A 21,307-nucleotide genomic window follows, 5' to 3' on the forward strand; every position below is an offset into this window, starting at 1 on the left:
TCTATTTTTAATAAACTAACATGTTTTAAGACCAGTGTGTCTTAATCACGTTAACTACTTTTTAATTTCCTTGGAGTAGAAGGCAGGCTGTTTTCCCACACACATAATTCCTGATTACTGTGTAGGGCCATGCACGTCAGCCTTAAATATTCAGTAAACAGCAGTTAGTGGCTTGTTAAAGAAAAATTAACAGCCAGATGGCTTTAGGAACATCAATAATTCATCACACACGGTTTTGCCTGATAGACCCCAATAACCAAGGAAATGGAAAACTCAACTGACAACATTGTGACACAGAACTGCGGAGCGTGTTACAATCTTTTGTGGTTAATAGATACCAGTTACTTTCACAAGCTTCCTATTCTGAACCCAATACCCTGGTTTGGTGAATTAGCCAGAGCAAGAAAGTATTCAGGAGGAAACCGGCAAAGCAGCTTTTTGGAATAACTGCACTGCAAGCACCACCAGCTTCTGACGTGTCACAACAATAAGGCTGTGCTGAATGAGGCAGGACTTGGGAAAGCTGGCAGGGGAGCCAGAATTACAGGTGGTTACCCACAAGCAGCCATTCTCTTAACTTGCTCTGCACTTTAGTGTGTACATCAAGCAAAGGCAGACGTGGCTATCTGCATGCTGGGCTGCCCAGTGCAGAGAAACAGCACTGCCTGGTAGCCTTGGACTTTCCAGTGAGTGGGGCTCACTCCACAGGCTTAAACAATCAGTTACCACCACAATACAAAAGTACAGGAGACCCATGCTGATGGGTAGATTCCTTGTTTATTCAGCTGGAATATTGTGTACAGTTCTGGTCACCCGTGTTCAAGAAAGATTAATTCAAACTGGAACAGACGCAGAGAAGGGCTAGTGGGATGATCAAGGCAATGGAGAGCCTATGCATATGTCTACTCTGCAATTAAAAATCTGTGCCAGCTGACTCGGCTCATGGGGCTTGGGCTATGGGGCTGTTTCACTGTAGTGTAGACTTCCGAGCTCGGGCTGGAGGCCAGGCTCTAGGACCCTGCATGGTAGGAGGATCCCAGATCTCGGGCTGCAGCCTGAGCTGTAATGTCTACACTGCAATTAAACAGTTCCGTAGCCCAATCCCTGCGAGCCCGAGTCAGCTGGCATGGGCCAGCCACATCAGGGCCGGCTCCAGGCACCAGCTTGCCAAGCAGGTGCTTGGGGCAGCCTCTCTGTAGAGGGGCGGCACGTCCAGCTATTTGGCGGCAATTCGGCGGACGGTCCCTCACTCCCGCTTGGAGCGAAGGACCTCCCGCCAAATTGCCGCCGCAGATCGCGATCGCGGCTTTTTTTTTTTTTTTTGCCGCTTGGGGCGGCCAAAACCCTGGAGCCGGCCCTGGCCACATGTTTTTAATTGCAGTGTAGACATAGCTTAAAAGAGGTTGGCTTGGTTAGCCTAGCAAAACAAAGGCTGAGAGGAGCTATGATTGCTCTCTGTAAATACATCAGTGGGTTAAACAGCAGGGAGGGTGAAGAGCTATTTAAGCTAAAGGACAATGTTGGCACAAGAACGAATGGGGATAAAGTCATCATGAATAAAATTAGAAGGAGGTTTCTAACCCTCCGAGGAGAGAGGTTCTGGAATAGCTTCCCAATAGGAGTAGTAGGAGCAAATAACCTAAGTAGCTTGATAAATTTATGAATGGGATTATAGGATGGGGTTTTCCTCCGATAACAGGGGACTGGACTCTGTGACCCAAGAGGTCTCTTCCAGTCCTACGTTCCTAAGGGTTGCTGAATTCTGTGAATAAGTAAGAACCCAATCTCATGCAAATTAGTGGTAAAACTCCCATTGACTTCAAAGGGAGCAAGCCACAGACCGGATATAGTTCCACTGCCTCAGGGAGGAGGCAGGATTCCAGGGGTGGCCCTCGGAGGCTGAGCTTCCTGTACCCGGTGGAGCTCAACATCTTTGAGTTTGACGGGATAGGGCCTGGGTGGAGCCAGAGGATCTGCTGCTGAGCCATTCTCTTGCCTGTGGTGGGGCTGTGTTTGGGGTGCACAGGGCTACTGTGACCACGGAGTTGCCTGGGGCCAGGGTCAAGATCCCTTCCTGTCACTAAGGCAACCAAAAGGCTCCAATTAAAAAAATCTACATTAATTAACAGCATCAATCTTTTCTAGACCCAATCCAGCAGCATTTACTCATGTGAGCGTGCCTCGTTCACACAAGCAGTCCCATGGATGCGAATGGGATGATTCAGGTGAGTGTGGGCCAAGCCACTTGTGTAAGCAACTGCTGTAGGACCAGACTCTCGGTTTTATACAAACCCACTGTTTACTTACTCTTTTTAAAAAGCACCGGCCAAGAAGCTCAGGGTTCTCAATGCAATTTTCCAGCTCCTTGAGGAAAATTCTGAGAGGGAGAGAGGAAAGGCATTTCCAAGAGATCAATACATTTACACGGTGTGGGGGATATGGCACTCTGGAACCCCCATATTCACCACTGTGATATGATTATATGTTTTGTACAAAGTATGCCCTTGTGAGGTAAAGTCATGATTTGCTGAAACTCATTGTTCTGTCAACATAAGTATATCACCATTGTACATAAAGTTATAAGATTTTGCTATATGGTTGTTACTGGAATATGTTGTGTGTCTGGGAGACATCCACAGCTAGCTCTCCAATGGCAACAGGGGAGGTGGCTCACACTCAGATGGGTGTTAAGCGACCATCGCCAGCCATTGACCAGCAGCGGAATTGTAAACAAGAGATTTACAATTCAATAAGAAACAGTTGCTCAAGCGCTACACAATGGGGATTGCTTAACTCCATAGGTATCAGGACATGTGATGCTTGACTCCATGTTTAAGCCAGTATTTTTCTCGGCACATGAACTGAGTATAAAATAAGAGACAGTGGCATCATGAGCCCACCTCTCTCCTCGCCCACCTATTCTGAAGGCAACAAGAACGTTTGGAAGAAAAGACTTTGAACTGGGGAGATTGGTCCCAGGCTGAGCAGGGAATTCAGCCTGTGTATTAAGAACTGTGAACCGCTTACAACACCTAGTGGGGTGAAAAAAACTGCTTGATTCCCAATCTTGCTTAGTCTGATAAAGTTTAGGATTTAGACTGTGATTTTACCTTCTATTTCTTATGTAACCAATTCTGTCCTCTACGCCTCACACTTATAAGCACATAAAAATCTACCTTTCTGTAGTTAATAAACTAATTTTAATGTTTCAACTTTACCAGTGAGTTGGTCTAAAGTGCTTGGGGAATCTGCTCAGATTACAAAGGCTGGTGCATGTCCACTCTCCTTTGCGGAAGTGGCGAACTAATTAATGAGCTTGCATGGTTCAAGAGAAGGTCTTGAGCAGTGAAAGACGGTACATTTCTGGTGTGTAAGGCTGGGGGGATTTGTTGGTGTCTCCCTGTGTATAGTTCCTGAGTGGCTTAGAGAGCATTCACGCAATTTAGCTGTATGTTGTTGGCTGAATGATCACAGCGCCTGGAGGGATTTGCTGCTTGTCCCTAGCACAGCGTTGCAAGAGACAGCCCAGGCTGGAGAGTTAAGGGGGCTCAGCCATCCCACAGGTCCAGGTTGTACCCGGGGGTCTGTCACAGGAGGCCCCAACTAAACCTAGAAATAGGTGCCTTGCAAGGGAGATTGCTGAAAAACCATGAGGTCCTTGATCCAACTACTGGAGATATACATTATTGGGGGTGGAGCCCTTTGGAGAAATGGGGCCCTCTTCAGAGTTTGGTGTCTGAATCAGACAGTTGTTGGTCCATGCTAGTAATGGGGTTATGACCTGTCTGGGTCCCATAGCCATTGGGAGTCCATTTCCAGTTGGGTGGCCCAACTTTCTGCTTCTCAGTTGGTTCTGAAGGGATGTAGGAGCAGACAGGGAGAGGGCAAAAGGGTGCAGAGCACATGCAGTTGGACTCAGTAATACATCAGGGCCAAAATGCTGTATATGAAAGCAAGGGGTGGGAGTTTAGGGCCAGATCCAAAGCCCATTGAAGTCTGTGGGAATCTTTTCACTGACTTTGATAGACTGTAAATCAGGCCTTTAAGTGTGGGGAGAGACAAGGCTTAGGGGAAGGCTGAATGTCTCTTTCCTGCTTGAACCCCAGAAAGGGAAGAACTTTCATTTTAAAAAATGATGGATAAAGCTGGAAAACAGAAGGACATTTATTGGAATAATTATTATACCTTGGAAAAGGGGAGGGACTTTTCTTGTTTTGTTCAGCCAGTTGTTACACCTTACGCATGCCTCCTCTACACAAGGGAATTTTGAAATCCCTGCTGTTGCTAATGTCAGTTCTGCTGCACTGGGATTAGCAACAGTAGGAAATTTTTAATACGTTTCCTCAATCTCCAGGAAGAACATGGAACATACTTTAATCTTGTCTATTAAATTAGGGTTTTCAGCACGAATTCAGCTGCACTGATTGCTGACAACAGATGTCAGCAACAGGTATACTTCCCAGTGTAAACAAGGATTTTGGAGGGGGCATCGCAGATGAACATTTGACAGATGTAAACACCTAGCAAGGAGTGCAACCAATCGGATTATAGCTACCAGTAATGGGAAGACATAAAGACAGGAAAAATTAAGCTGAATATTAGGGAAAATTTCCTGACAGCAGAGGAAAATGAGAGTCTTGTCTAATAAAAGGCTGCAGGATTTGGGTCCACAACATCTATTATGTTCCAAGGAAAGGGGTAAAAGACTTCTCACAAGGGACATTTAAAACCACTGAAGTTACGACAAACCATAGTACATGCACAACAGGATACAAGCCCACACTGACAAGGAGATGAATTAGATGACCTCATGGGTCTTTTACATTGTTCATGATTCTATAGTGGGAGGTGCACACACAGGTAAGGTGAGGACTACATTTCTTGGCTGTTTATTTGTGGGACAGAGAAAGCATTGTAATTGCTTATTCATTAAAGTGTAAATTACTAGACAGTAAGCACGTACCTGTTGTGGAATTCGTAGATTTCCGGGAGGTTGCCAAAAAGAACTTCCTTTTTGTTCTGAAGAGCCAATGGGATCAGATGAATTAAGTCAGGATTGTCCATTTCTGAAGCATAGCCCTGTGTAGAGTGAAAAAACAATAGGCCAATTTTCACCAGGAAAAATAAATACTCTGCTTGAGATATTTAATATGGTGATACTGTCACTATGTACCGCTCATAATTGCACAATCTGACCCAAATCCTATTTGCTCTTTGTTCTCTAAATACGACAGGGGTCAAATTGAGCTGGTTCATGGTGGCTTCCCATACCAGCACTTCTCTGGTGGCCCGTCAGTTCCTGTTGATTTTAAGTTTCCATTGCGTACTTAGCCCTCAGAGTTGTGATGATACTGTTCCAACCCTGAACAGAGATGGTGCTGAGTCTACAGACAGAATGAAACAACTGTGCTTCGAGCTGGAGGTGTAATTTCCTCTTTGCGGAAACATACCCAGGCGAGCTCTGATCAAGTTAGTACACTAAAAACAGAAGTGTAGCTGCAGCGGTGGGAGCAGCAGGAGGGGCTGGCCACCCACATGTGATTCCATCCAAGATGCCAGGTACGTACCTGGGCAGCTAGCCCCTCCTGCTGCTGTGATTGCCATGGCTACACTTCTATTTTTAGCATGCTAGTTTGATCAAAGCTAGCAAAGGTATGTCTCCTTGAGCTGGAAATTACCTCCAGCTCGAAGCATAGATAAAACCTAAAAGTCAAAAGTTGACCCTGCCCTGTGGGAAGGGAAGGCCTTAAGCATAACAGGGTCCTTGTAGTTCTGCAGCACAAGGCTCTCCACACAGAAAGAGGTTATGTTTATTTGGATTTTTACAAACTATACGAGAAGAGGACTCTGGGAGCACTTAACGGGCCTTTAAAAATACACTAATAAACCAATAAACAGACCCGTCAATTTCCCCAGCTCAAATCAAATAACGAAGGGACAACATAGGTATGAAAGAAGTTAGTCAATCCCACACACACAGTTCCCAAAGTCCCACACAACCACCACCAGCAGCCCTACCCAACACCTATCTTCTCACAGACCCTGGAGAACAGGTGGGCCTTTCAGTGTGCTCTGAAGGCCACCAAATTCAGGCTGTTACAGACCTAAGGAAGACATGAGTTCCAGCTGCCCTGCTGAGAAGTAGCCAGTACGTAGATCTGCCACTGTACGTGGACCACAGACCCAAGCCCCACACAGAGGGAGCACACAGGGGCTTTAATAATAGCTAGGGTCCGTGTCTTGTATTAGCACCAGAAGAATGGCTATAAGCTGCTCTATGCCAACACACTGGATTGGGGGAAGGATTTTTTTCCCCTCAGCCATTCTTAGATCCTCTGCGCAAAGCTCATTTGCTTAACTTTGGCGCAATGAAGTTTAGCATTTGGTCCTAAGACAGGTGTGAATCACCCCCATTCATCTCAACGGAGATGGTTTTGTCAGAGAGATGCTCTAGTTCTCAGGGAATTATTCTGGGGAAGTTCTATGGCCTGTGTTAAACATAGGCTTGTAAGGATTCAATTGTTATCAGTAAATGTCAGTAAACATCGATTTCACTGTACACATAACGACAAAAAATATTTCCCTCAATAATAATCGAAATTTACAAATATGCAAAGTCAGAAAAATGCTGCTTGAGAATTTATTAGAGTCAAAATCCAGTGATTTAGACTTTTGAATTGGGCTTAGTACAAGCGTACTAGCAAATGAATAGTAAACAAAAAAGTACCATTTGTTGATTTAAGGAATGTACTTGGTATATTTTGACATGTGACATTGACAATTTGTGTTTCAATGGTTTATAAGACTCTAACTTTTTGAATCTCAGTGTCTACTGTCATAAATAACTGCCTGAGCCACCCATAATTTCGTGCAACTATGAACATTTAAATAGATAAAAGTCTAAAAAAATGCTTTAAAATAAATACCAATATTATCCATCAAAATTATTTTAAAAAAGAAATCAAATTCATAGAATCATAGAATATCAGGGTTGGAACAGACCTCAGGAGGTCATCTAGTCCAACCCCCTGCTCAAAGCAGGACCAATCCCCAACTAAATCATCCCAGCCAGGGCTTTGTCAAGCCGGGCCTTAAAAACCTCTAAGGAAGGAGATTCCACCACCTTCCTAGTAACCCATTCCAGTGCTTCACCACCCTCCTAGTGAAAAAGTTTTTCCTAATATCCAACCTAAACCTCCCCCACTGCAACTTGAGAACATTACTCCTTGTTCCATCATCTGCTACCAACGAGAACAGTCTAGATCCATCTTCTTTGGAACCCCCTTTCAGGTAGTTGAAAGCAGCTATCAAATCCCCCCTCATTCTTCTCTTCCGCAGACTAAATAATCCCAGTTCCCTCAGCCTCTCCTCATAAGTCATGTGCTCCAGCCCCTTAATCATTTTTGTTGCCCTCCGCTGGACTCTTTCCAATTTTTCCACATCCTTCTTGTAGTGTGGGGCCCAAAACTGGACACGGTACTCTAGATGAGGCCTCACCAATGCCGAATAGAGGGGAATGATTCTATAATTCCTATGAATTTATCCTAGAAATTCTGCCAACCCTAGTTATATGGAAGGTCAGACCTGATAATCACAACAGTTCTTTCTGGCGCTGGAATCTATAAAAAAAACAGGATGTAGACTCTGAAGCCTGACGTGATGTTTCCAAGTTAACATTGTTAACTATTTCACTGCTGATCCTTTTATGAGAAACATTCTGCTCCCCTAGCACCATGACTGCCCCCCTAACTTAACTCCTGAAGTAAAATACGTAGAATAGCCTTAATTCTTCAGCTTCTTGGCTGAAGTGCCTTATAATGGAAAACCTGTGCCTTCGAAACAAGGAATGGGAATTGTGAGTGCCCAGCACCTCACACAGAGGGTCCTATCAAGGGTAAAAAAAATCACTGCAAAGAGTAAGCTTATTACTCATTCATTAATAACTCAGAAGAAGATAAATACTGGAAGTTTGCACAGAAGCATTCACCTTACCTCTATTATACTTTGAAGTTCTTCTACATAAACCCGCTCTGTTTCTATCAGTTCATTTATTATGTGGCTAAAAGAAAAAGAGAGAGAGAGGGTTATAATAGTTACCAATGTTGCAAAGCACAAAATATCTGTTCTTTTTATATCACCACCTCAGGACTATCCACAAATAATCTATAACACCAAGGGTTATCCTACCCTCCCTCTTCAACACCAGGTGTGGCAGATAAGCTTAGAAGGGCCAAGTATCCCATTAGATTGATATATTTCTCCAACTCAGTTTTAATGTCTCCTCTGCTTAAAATGCGTCTTGATTATTTGTGTCACTTTTAGATCTATCTGGGTCACCCTGAGGTCGCTCTGGTGGGGAAGGGAGGAAAAGAGATTTCCTCTGATAGTTTCAGTGATAACATATTAAGAGGCAATAAGACAGAGGACTTTATCTTCCTAGGTTAGGTTTATTTAATTTCTGTTTTGTTTCCTTGTTATAAAATAAGAGAAACTAATGATGTTTTCCCCCACAATGCACATGGAAACAATTACGTCAACATAAGTTTGTAATGTAGACATGGCCTCAATGGAGAAAAGGCACTTGTGGTGTTAACTGAGAGGTAACTAGGGGAGGTCAGCACTTTATATACCCTACTCCCTCCCACCAACCATAGCTGACCTTGCCTAGTTTACCTTGCAAAAAAACAACAATGCTCTGTTTCCATTCTGTTTATTTCAGAGAGATCGCTAACATGCGATAGATATCCTACCGTAAAAACACGTCTCTTTTTTAATCAATGAAGACATACCCCTAGCCTGGAGTACATATGCTGCTGGCTGCCAGTGGCATTTTATGCACTGTGTTGATTTGACCTTGTGTTGCCATCTCTGAGGTATTAAAAAAAAAATCAAAACATCTGGGATAATCCTGAGCCCACTCAACTGGACAGCTGGCACTCTGAACCGAGCAACCCTACAGATTTCTCAGAACAGCTACCTCAAAAAAGGGATGATCCTAGCACAGGTGGCAACCCTAATTTCACCTGCTCTGAGGAGGATTAGATCACAGTGCTTGAAATGATGCTGGCCCATCTATACTAGGCCTCCCAACAGTGAGGACACTAGTGGGGCTGAACCAGCGTTAGCAATACCTGGACTTTTTTTTGCCGAATTTCATTAGTACAGACAAGGTTTATGGTGGTTCGCACAAATATCTGTGCAAATAAGATACAAAACACACTGACTCTCACATTACTCAGATTGTAAATAAAGCATAACTGGATTTTTTTCCAAATAAACCCATATTGTCACAGTCAGGTCGTGGGCAGCCAGACCTAGTAGTCAGAGCCAGCGTCTGCGGTCACAAGACTGGAGTCAAGTGAGTCAGGATGCCAGGAGGCACAGGTGCAGGCTTCCTCCTTTCTCCAGGGGTGCTCAACTCCGGTTCAGCCCCAGGCCCTGCCCCCACTCTACCCTTTCCCCCAAAGGCCCAACCCCCATCCTGCCTCATCCTACCTCTACCCCTCCTCTTCCCGCCCCGGTCCGCCCCTGCCCTGCCTCTTCCCACCCAGTTCTGCCCCTTCCCCTGAGCACGCCCCATCCCCGCTCCTCCCCCTCGTGCCTCCTGCATGCCGTGGAACAGCTGATCACAGCAGGCGGGAGGTGCTGGGAGGGAGGGGGAGGAATTGATCAGTGGGGCCGCCAGTGAGTGGGAGGCACTGGGGGATGGGGGGAGCTGGCTGCTGGTGGGTGCTAAGCACCCTGGAGCACCCACGGAGTCAGCGCCTATGCCAGGAGGTCAGAGTCAGGGGACAAACTGGAGGTCAGGACCACAGCTCAGATGCCAGGAATCACACCAGGAAATCAAGCAGCAAGGCACACAGTCCAGAACAGGGTGAAGCCCAGTTGTTCAGAGAGCTTCCTCTTTCTGCCAGCCGGCCAACCAACTTCTCCGGGACTCCACCAATAGGACTGCAGGGGCGGAGCCTCAAACCGGGGCTGAGCTTCATGGGTCCAAAGTAAGCAAGCATCAGCAGCTGCCAGATGGAGGGCTGGAACATGTCTGCTCCTGAAGACCCATTTTTGTGACCCATGGGTCATGACACATATGGGTAACCAGCTCTATCTGAGCAATCCCATATCTGTAATAGCTTTATTGATGCCTCTAAGAGACCTGGGACATGCCCAATATACCAGATCCAGCCACGCTGAAGTGCCAGAGGGAAACAGGCATTTAAATAAGACAACTCATTACTCACACTGATCAGATATGCACTGGAAATTATTAACATATCTTTTTACTTCTGCTTCAGTTCTGAAAGCGTCCAGTGTTTGTAGGTTTATTACCTGTTCTGATATATTATGCGTGCAATGTTAAGACAACTATGCTGCACTCCGATGCCACCTTTAATACTGCAATCTCCGGCAAGGTCATCCTACACATGGTGGTATCTTGATCATGTTTGTTTGCTATTACTGGTATTAATAAAAAGTGCCATTTAAAAAACCCAACGCTGCAATGGAGTTCAACAGAGCTCAACAGAGCAGAGATTGGGCATTGAGCCACTTGATCTTCTACACACAGTGTGGATCATCTGGCCCAAAATCCTGCAGTGGATGGGACGTAATGGACCACCTCTTCTAATCTTGTTCAGTGCCTATGGTAGTGGCTGCAGGACAATTCTCAACTGGCTGCATGCTGGGGTTCAAATTCCATCCCTCCCTTATAAAGATATACTACAGAAGTGATCCTCAGATCTCAATGGTTCAGGAGCGAAACTAGCAACCAACATTACCCAAAAGAGTCACAGTAGTGGGAATTCATTGTTTCATTTACTATAGTACTATGTATTCATATTTAAACACTAGGATAGGGGAAATATTTCGTTTATATATATTATTCTCACAGCAAAATGACTGACCAAGTATTATTATTTGATCAACTACAATTGGTTAATAACATAGTAAAAGCCTCCTGATTGGTTAATAATTCAATCACACGGTGTTTTAATATCATGTGCTGCAAAGAGCCGCAGGAGACGCATTAAAGAGCCACCTGCAGCTCGCGAGCCTCAGTCTGAGTATCGCTGTATTACAATATTCTACCGTGATGGTATAAAATACCCCATCTTAGAACAGGGATACTCATGTGCTCTGAGTGATTACTGTAGAATATGGGCATAACGGTTTATAAAGGGTTCTTCAGCCCTGTGCACCTTTTCCTGAGTGCACGCTCCGTTTGACTTGAGCCAGGCACTCTGTGCCAGGCTTCTGCTTTTAGTGCCAAGATTTGCCTCAAGATATACACATAAAACTCCAGTGGACTTCAATGGGAGCCGCACACACAGAGCTGAGTGTGGTATTTGGCCCAAGAAGTGTTTTAAGAACATAGTGTGACTTGCTTTACTTACCAGTTGCAACAAATAAAGCTGTTTCTGGTTACTCTGCGTCTTTCTTTTAGTGCAAGCAGTTACTGTCATTCACCTTTGTGTTTTGCTAGCTTTTTAATGTTGCAAATGATAGTAAAATTAGAAAGAAATAATGAAGACAACATATGGATAGGTCCTGGAGACAATCATTAAAGACAGGTCCAAGCCAAAGGCTAGTAGTCTTAATTAATATAAATTATAAGTCTCAGAGGAGCAGTTAAAATTCAGCTAAGGTCACTAGTGGCTAAAAGCTGTTACCATCTTATGGCTGTTTGGTGGCCTATTTGAAAGGAGTTGGGTGGTCCCTGTTTAGTTCACACTGGACCAGCACCACATTTGGCACCCTTGCTATCAGTCTCAGCGGAGAAGCTAAGGATTACATTGTCCATGAAGACTGAGCTAGTAATACGGCCTGGGAAGAAATGCACACATGCATCATGTGCATAGATAAATGCATGTGCAAACCCCATATTTGCATGAGCAAAATGGTGCTTCATATGCAAACTCCTGTTAAAATGCATACTCACACAGTTTGTACGCACAACTATGGGTTTTGCACATCCAGTCACATACATGAATATGTTATAAGTGGGCACACTTTAGAGGCCAAGATCCAGGGACTGTTCTCAGTTACATTTCTGTACATCTAGAGTAACTTCATAAAGTCAGCAGAATTATGCTGAGTTTATTTTAGTGGTCTTTTGAGAGCAGAATTTGAACGCACGTTTTTGAAACATGTCCCCACAAATCAGCTTTTTGAAACACTGTTTCTGAATCAGTTTCTAAGACTAATTCATTTTAAAGAAACCTCTAATTCTCTCCACTTCTCTCTCTCTTTTAGGGAAGGCCTAAAAATAGAATAAAAAGTCACTACATGGGAAAGAGTGAATCAAGCGCCTGGGTCTGTGCAGCAACATTGGGAGCTTCGGGGGTTTTATTTAATACTCACAATATAGATTTGTAAAGAACTGTCGCACTGTGTAAAGATATCAGTGCATAAATGTGTCATTTGGGAAGCTGGATAAGGTCATCACAGATGAACTTTATGTATTTGCATATTGCGTGCAGTGATGCTGTTTTACCTGAAAACAGGACGCAGACTTTCCATACATCATTTGCCCTCTTACAGAGCAGGTTTTACCAGGTCTGAATCTGAAACTGATGCAGACACAGCTTACAAGTGAATCTGAAAAGCAAATTATTGGTCTGCTGGTTTCCTAGTAACCTGCCATGATAGACAAACAATAGTAGGGTGCCTTTCAAAGACACAAATTAGAAGAGTCCAACCAGGAAAGGAAGCCTTTATTGTCTGACTATCTATAAATGATTAAACAGAAGAGGATGGTTTGAAAAGCTTGATTCTTTTCTGGATCGTAGTTTATGTAGAGATTGTCAGCTCTTTACTTCATTCTTTTGAATATTCACTGATTTTTTTATATTTACCTATTAATTTCCCTCTAATCTTGTTTGGAGAGTAATCTCCATGCAGAGCATTTAAAACTACAATTCTTCACATGATGAAATAGTTGCATTAGTGGAGATTCTGCAGGGATGCCTGGGATACGTCCATTAAAATTCCAGGGACCTCACAGAATCTGACAGACTTTTCTTTAATTAGATTTAATTCTATTATTTTTATTTAATTCTATAGGTGAAACATACACACAGATTTATTACAGATAATAAATACTTTAATATTCAAAGTGTTATACACAACTTATTTAACTAATCTTTACATCACCCCATAAGAGACAAGGTAGGTGAGGTAATGTTTTATTGGACCAACGTTTCCATTTTGGGAGAAGTGAAGGGGAATTTTTTGGCTTGCTCCTGGCTGCCCAACTCCTTGGGCAGCTGCCTCTCCATGCTTCCCTACTTCCTGGAGAGCCCAGAAACATAGATGATTCTGTCTTTTCTCTTTCAAAGACAGGTAAAGTGAATACCATGTAGGTTACTCTATGTGTGCTCTTCATGCACGGGTATCAACAGGCATTCTCTATTAGAGGAGAGATTTTCCTTGTTCGCTTAGCCAAAATTTCCCACTGTCTCCACTGCAGTGCTGTATGGTCATCCCAGAAGTAGACACGTTTAAGTGGTTTTGTGTGCATTATATATAGTCAATGGGAGTCTCTCCATTGGCTTCAATTGGACTTTGTGATTGTCACACACCTAGTGGTCAGAGCAGGAGTCTGGACTAATGGTCCAAGCAGAACCAGAGAATGGAACTCGAGGTGTAGTCAGGAGGCAAGCCAATGGTTGAAGCCATGAGTCAGAAGCCAGAACAGAAACAAAGGGCGGAGCTGGAGGCGTGGTCAGGAGACAAAGCCAGGAGTTAGGAATCAGGAATTCAGAGGCAGGCAGGGATTAGAGCTGGAGCAGAGCAGGCAAGGGGTGGAGCAAGGGTGGACAGGAAGCAGGTCTGGCTCAGCTGCGGGCATGGAACGCATTGAGCAGCCACTGTGCAGCTGTTGCTACAGGGCTTAAATGATGATCTCTTGGCTCTTCTGATCAATCAGGGAGCACAGTCCGTTAGTGCAGGTTTATTGGGCCCAGCCAACCTCACTGGGTTGCTAGTCAACTGAGCCCAGAAGCAGCTGAGTTCCTGACTGTGATCAGCATTTCTTTATTTCATCTTCTTTATTTTTCTGTTATGGTCTTTCAGATCTTCACTGTCTGGTCTGCTTAAACCTTCAATTAAATATATAATCTCCAATGATAAAGGCTTGATTATGTCCCTGTGCAATAAGAACAGCCTTACTAAGTCAGACCAATGGTCCATTTAGCCCAGTATCCTGTCTCCAATAGTGGCCAGCACCAGAGCTTCAGAGGGCATGTACAGAACAGGGCAATTTTTGGAGCGATTGCTCTGTCATCCCTTCTTGGCTACTGGCAGTCAAACAGTTAAGGTCACCCCGAGCATGGGGTTACATCCCGGATCATCTTGGCTAATACCCACAGATGGACCTATCTTCCTGAACTTATCTAGTTCTTTTTTGAACCCACTTATACATTTGGCCATCATAACATCCCCTGACAGTGAGTTCCACAGGTTAATTGTGCATTGTGTAAAAAATACTTGCTCTTGTTTGTATTAAACCTGCTGCCTATTCATTTCATTGGATGACCCTGGTTTTTGTCTTTTGGGAAAAGGTAAATAACACTTCTCTATTCATATTTTCCACACCATTCATGATTTTTACAGACCTCTATTGCAGTTCTCAAACTAGGGCCGCTGCTTGTTCAGGGAAAGCCCTGGCGGGCCAGGCCAGTTTGTTTACCTGCTGCGTCCGCGGATTCGGCCGATCAAACTGCAGGCCCTAGTTTGAGAACCACTACTCTATTGTACCCCCCTTAATGCCTCTTTTCTAAACCGAACAGCCCTAATCTTTTTAGTTTCTCCTCCTATGGAAGCTGTTTCACACTCTTGATCATCTTTGTTGCCCTTCTCTGAACCTTCCCAGTTCCACTATATCCTTTTTAAGATGGAGCAACCAGGACTGGACACAGCACTCAACGGCAAGGGCCCACCATGGATTTGTAAAGAGGGATTATGATATTTTCTGTCTTACTACCTATCTCTTTCCTAATTCTTCCTAGCATTCTGCTAATTTTTTTGCCCGCCACTGCACATTGAGCTGAAGTTTCCAGAGAACTCTCCATGATGATTCCAAGGTCTCTTTCTTGAGTGGTAACATCTAATCTAGAACTCATCATTATATACGTGTAATTGGGATTATTTATTCCAATGTAAAAACTGTGTAGGGGTCAGGCAACCCCCCCAGTGTTTCCTTTCACTTAACGTTCTTCTGCTATTTCTTCCATTGTGATTTGGCCTTGTAAATAAATCCTATACTGATAATCCTCTCTGACTGCACAATTTAAGAGAGTTCACTCTTGGCCTTTTGAAGTCACATTAAAGGTGCATCCGTTAGTCCTCATTAGGTGGGACAAAGAGGTGGGTGTCTGAATCATACCTCAGCACCTAGGGCATCCCTGTGTTTTAAATTTAAGATAATCCAGTGAGCACACTCTCTGGTGTTGTAAACTGGAGAGTCCATAACAATTTCAGCCTACAAGATAAAGGCCATCCTCCAGCAGGGGTGTGGTGGGGAGGTGTCCGGGAAAGAAGTCTATGACAACTGGATATGCAATGTGTGGAGATTAATTTAGGGGGAGTGGTCACCAGTGAATAGCACAATCACCTTCTTGCAATTCGTTTATTGAAGAAGCCCATTCTTTCCCTATTCAGCTAACAAGGCAGGTCCACGGAAACCAGTCATGCATTTACTGAGCGTTTGTTCTAGTGTTTGCCATGTAAATACATTGTTTTCCTTCATCAAAGCAGCGATAAAGAGGATTAAACAGAGCTGATGCTTTCTCTCTTTTGCTATCCAAAGGCTCCATTGGTTGTCACCAGACTGGACTCAGAGGCTACATGCATTACCACCTGCTTATACAGGATTTGATACTGAAGGTGCTAGTTACAGTACGTATAAACAAGCTTTGGCATGGGGCAATGTCAAGTCCCGAAAGTTGGATTTGAGAAATTCGTGTTGTTTATTCAAAGGACAAATGAACCATTCAATGTATTTGATCCAGTGTATTGGTAGAGGTATCATCTAAGGACTTGAACCAACAAGGAGCAGTAGAGACATCATGTGCTTCAGCAGAGCTAGAGAATAATCTCGTACCTGGGAGTCCTTACTTTATTAAGTTCCCTGTACAATGCGTACTAGTCCACTTTGGGAACTGGAGGATCAAGAAATCTGCAAGTTGAACTTATCTCCACTGGGGTCAGGAACGCCCAAATTTTATTCCCAGGTCTGACACTGACTCCCTTTGCAACCTTGGACAAGTCTCTTAACTTCACTTTGTCTCGATTGTCCCATTTGCATTATCTGGTTGTGTTAGAGCTGCCTAGTCCTCAGCCCTCAAGAAGCAGATGGGTAGAGCATGAGCATGCCGGGCCAAGTCCATTGTGCAGTTGTAGATATGTGCAATTTGAAGATGAAAGTGGGAGCATAGTTAGGCCAATGTTGAATGTTTAGCTTTAGCGTTAGGTTTTAAATACTGAAAATGTCAGGATGCAGACATTGCCAGAACAGGGCATATAAGGCCACACCATTTGAACTGGCTTTATCCATCATCTCTGAATTGTCCCCTCAGTTATGCAGGGAGTTTTTCATATGGAAGCATATATCAAGTAGACAAGCCTGAACGACAATCCATTAAATATGTGGTTTACATAATAGGGCCGAGGAAAGCTTACATCACTGTAATATTCAGCATAATAGATATTTAAAGTCAATATTTAAAGTCAATAAGTAGGACTTTTGATATAATTTCCCCCCTGACTTTAACTAATTAATTACTAAATTCTCAACTACCACAGTGGTGTGTGCGGGTTAGATAGTCAGGAAATATTTTTATCACCACTATACAGATGGAAAAACTGAGGTAAAGAGGTTAACAGACCAAGATCACAGTGTCGGAATCAGGATTAGGACTTGGTAGTTCCTGGCTCCCCATCCTCTTTTCAGGTGATGTAGTTAATTTGGTTGCTTATTACCAAACTATTTGCTGGTTAGGTCAGCTAATTATGAGATATAAAACAGTTCCCTGTGGCCAGTTATTTGAGAGCACTGTATGTGGGGCAACTTCTTATATACAAAGAGATCCAGGCACTTTGGAAATGGCAAAACACTGAGTTTAAAAAAAGTGGCACCTATGGTGAGATTCAACTACAACAGAGATATATTTCTTCTCATTCAAGTTTCGGTTGCAGCCATGTGTATATCTGTCAATATAATGCTGCGGTTCATTAGGAACTGTCTGTACCGAATAGACTTCATTCTTCAAGAAAATCTCTTTCTGTCATTTGGAAAGAGGAATAAGATCTTCAGAAAGATCTTCAGAAATTCTCTTGGTATTGACACCTCTTCATCAATTATTGGGAGTGGACCACATCCACCCTAACTGAATTGACCTTCAACATTGGTTCTCCTCTTGTAAGGTAACTCCCTTCTCTTCATGTACCAATATATATTTATGCCTGTATCTATAATTTTCACTCCATGCATCTGAAAAAGTGGTTTTTTAAAAATCTGTTAGTCTTTAAGGTACCACCAGACTCCTAGAAATTTTCTGTGTCTATAGTTACAAGATACCAAAGTCAAAGTTCCACTTGAATGAATTTGTTAGTATTGAAGATCTTTTACCCCTGTTTAGGGAGAAGATTATGTGGGACTGATCCATGACACAAGTGTCTCTTGAATGTTGGACAGTGGGCAGTGTTTTTGAACTAGGAAATGAACTATTAGCATGAGGACAGAATGCCAAACATCCCTCCTAAAAGCAACTATCTTGGTGGAATAGAAGTTTCCCTCACACAGCAGCTGAAACATGAAATCTCTCCTGTCCCACATTGTGCAGAGGACTAAGAGTTTTCAAGATAAAACCAATTTTTAAAATTTCTAGTGGCAATTAATACTTGTAAACTGCTTTGAAAATTGAAAGGGCTAATATTATTGGGCTTGATTCTGCTCCCACAGAAGACAATAAGGGCAAGTCTCCTCTACAAAATTAAGTCGACCTAAGTTATGTTGATGTACAGCCACTGCAGTTTTACATGTTCATGCTACGCTCCTTGTGTCAGCAGTGCACACCCTCACCAGGAGCTCTTGCACTGATTTAACTGCCTGTGTGAGGCACGGTGGGATGGTTTCTGAAAGGCAGCAACAGTTTCTGTAAGCAATGAAGTGTCTACAATGACACTGCGTCAACCTAACGACATCAACTTAAATGCTACACCTCTCACAGCTTACATTGACCTAACTCTGTAGTGTACACCAGGCCTACAATTTTTGCCTTACTACTGCACATAACAAAGAGATCCCTCTGCGAAAGCTTTGACCTCATTAAACTTCATTTGCATCTCAGGACTGGAAACAGGGAGTCGATCTGTTAAAAACTTTGGTTCAGTTCCGGGTCAGGTTTATCAGTATTTCTTAACTCTCCCGTTCAGTTCCAGTTCAGACACTAAGGCCTGGTCTACACTAGGAGGTTATGTCGAATTTAGCAGCGTTAACTCGAATTAACCCTGCACCCGTCCACACAACGAAGCTATTTATTTCGACATAGAGGTCTCTTTAAATCGATTTCTGTACTCCTCCCCGACGAGGGGAGTAGCGCTAAATTCGACATGGCCATGTCGAATTAGGGTAGGTGTGGATGGAATTCGACGCTAATAGCTCCGGGAGCTATCCCACAGTGCACCACTCTGTTGACGCTCTGGACAGCAGTCCGAGCTCGGATGCTCTGACCAGCCACCAGCCACACAGGAAAAGCCCCGGGAAAATTTGAATTCCTTTTCCTGTCTGGCCAGTTTGAATCTCATTTCCTGTTTGGACATCGTGGCGAGCTCAGCAGCACTGGCAACAATGCAGAGCTCTCCAGCAGAGGTGACCATGCAATCTCAGAATAGAAAGAGGGCCCCAGCATGGACTGATCGGGAAGTCTTGGATCTGATCGCTGTGTGGGGCGATGAGTCCGTGCTTTCCGAGCTGCGATCGAAAAAATGGAATGCGAAGATCTACGAGAAGATCTCAAAAGCCATGACGGAGAGAGGATACAGCCGGGATGCAACGCAGTGCCGCGTGAAAATCAAGGAGCTGAGACAAGGGTACCAGAAGACCAAAGCGTCAAACGGACGCTCCGGATCCCAGCCCCAGACATGCCGTTTCTATGAGGCACTGCATTCCATTCTAGGTGCGGCCGCCACCACTACCCCACCACTGTCCGTGGACTCTGACGAAGGGGTATTGTCGACGGCCACTTCCTCGGAGATGTTCGCGGACGGGGAAGATGAGGAAGGAGATGAGAAGGACGAGGCAGTCGACAGCGCTTTCAATGCTGATTTCCCCGACAGCCAGGATCTCTTCATCACCCTCACGGAGATCTCCTACCAACCCTCCCAAGGCGGTAACCTGGACCGTGAATCAGGGGAAGGATCAGTAGGTAAGTGTTTTAAACATTTATTTTGAACAGAATAGGAATGGTATCTTAACAATGGGTTTTTCATGATTAGTTTGCCCTAGGCGCTTTAGTTTTTAGGCCTTGCCAGTGCAGCTACTGGAAAAGTTTGTCAACATGTCCGGGGATAGAGCAGAAATCCTCCTGGGACATCTCCACGAAGCTCTCCTGGAGGTATTGTGAAAGCCTTTGCATCAGGTTCCTGGGGAGAGCGACCTTATTGCGTCCTCCATGGTAGGAAACTTTTCCGTGCCAGGCTAGCAGCAAGTACTCCGGGATCATTGCCTCGCAAAGCATGGCGGCATATGGCCCTGGTGTTTGCTGGCATTCACGCAGCATGCGGTCTTTCTCTGTCTCAGAAATCCTCATCAGAGTAATATCACTCATGGTGACCTGCTTTGAATTAGGGGAATGTTAGTATTGGGACTGATTGCCTGTTCCTTTACATAATTGTAACCGGCGGTTTACAGCTACGCGGTGGAGGCGGGACAGGGGCAGCATGCAGAGATCTTTCCCGGGGACAGACACGAGGGGGGTGGGACGGGGCAGAGTTCATGCTGGCCGGATTGACGGCAGCAGGAACTGGCCAACGCTAGGAGCATTGCTTGGAACGTGAAAGGAGGGCACTGCTATAAATTAAGCTTTAAGCAGCCAAAAGTCTACGGCTTACCATGTCCGCCTGCTAGCCGAATTCCGTTGTCCGGCCCCGCTTGTGTGATCTGTACAGCAAGACGCCAGGCACTCAATGGGAAGGCCGAAAATTCGACTTTGTACTGAGTGCGCATGTGACAGGTACTGTGCATGGTCTTGTTCACAGAGAAAGACCATATTCATTGTTCGCAAAACTGTATCTTTGTGAGGAATTCACTCCCTTTTTCCCATCCCACAGCTACGAGTGTCTCCCGAGCTACCCCGGCATCCCCCTCCCAGAGGCTGGCGCAGATCAGGCGACGAAAGAAAAGGACACGGGACGAGATGTTCTCAGAACTTATGGGCTGCTCCCGAGCCGAGGCGGCACAGCAGACCCAGTGGAGGGAGAACATGTCGCAATACCAGCGATCACACAGCGAACAGGAGGACAGGTGGCGGCAGGAAGACCAGCAGGTGACTCAAACACTGCTTGGACTAATGAGGGAGCAAACGGACACGCTCCGGCGCCTTGTAGTTGTTCTGCAGGACCGGAGGCAGGAGGACATAGCCCTGCTGCATTCTATCTCCATGCTCACAGTGCTGTGGCGTCCGCGCTGTCAATCACCAGAAAAGTGCGCGAACTGATTGCCCGCCGGCGCTTTCACGGAGGGAGGGCGGGAGGGAGGGTTGAATGACGACAGTTACCCAAAACCACCCTCGACACATTTTTTACCCCAGCAGGCATTGGGGGCTCGACCCAGAATTCCAATGGGCAGCGGGGACTGTGGGAACTGTGGGATAGCTGCCCACAGTGCACCGCTTCCAATGTCGACGCTTGCCCCGTTAGTGTGGACTCACAAAGTCGAATTACTGTCCTTAGTGTGGATACACACGTTCGACTTTGTAATATCGGTTCCACAAATTCGCTTTAAGTAAAATCGAACTACTCTCGTAGTGTAGACATACCCTAAGTTGTTGGGTAACCAGTTCATCTACTTTGAACCAGTTCAGATACGTTTCCTGGAGATAATGTCTCATACTCTTATGTTTGCATTATAACTCCTAGAAAAAGAATACAATGATAAATATTTCTTTCATTGCAGAAAAATTATTTACTTTCTAAACAAATGATTTGCACGCACTACATCCTCCAGAACTCTGTCAGTCATATTTGCCTGCTAAGGTGACAAAATGAATTTCAGCCCAGAAAATGCCCTATCTACTCTGACTTGCGTAGC

General features: G+C 44.5%; 1 protein-coding gene across 1 annotated transcript in view; it reads right to left on the bottom strand.

The window, feature by feature from the left end:
* MCF2L2 (MCF.2 cell line derived transforming sequence-like 2) overlaps positions 1-21,307 on the bottom strand; it is a 304,618-nt gene that overhangs the window by 60,034 nt on the left and 223,277 nt on the right. Inside the window, exons 16-18 of the mRNA XM_065411462.1 lie at positions 7,993-8,059; positions 4,964-5,079; positions 2,308-2,377 (exon numbers count right to left, since the gene is read on the bottom strand). Of these exons, the coding sequence (XP_065267534.1) occupies positions 2,308-2,377; positions 4,964-5,079; positions 7,993-8,059 (253 nt within the window). The remainder of the gene's footprint in view (positions 1-2,307; positions 2,378-4,963; positions 5,080-7,992; positions 8,060-21,307) is intronic.

This window comes from Emys orbicularis, chromosome 9, assembly GCF_028017835.1.
Source record: "Emys orbicularis isolate rEmyOrb1 chromosome 9, rEmyOrb1.hap1, whole genome shotgun sequence".
NCBI lineage: Eukaryota > Metazoa > Chordata > Testudines > Emydidae > Emys > Emys orbicularis.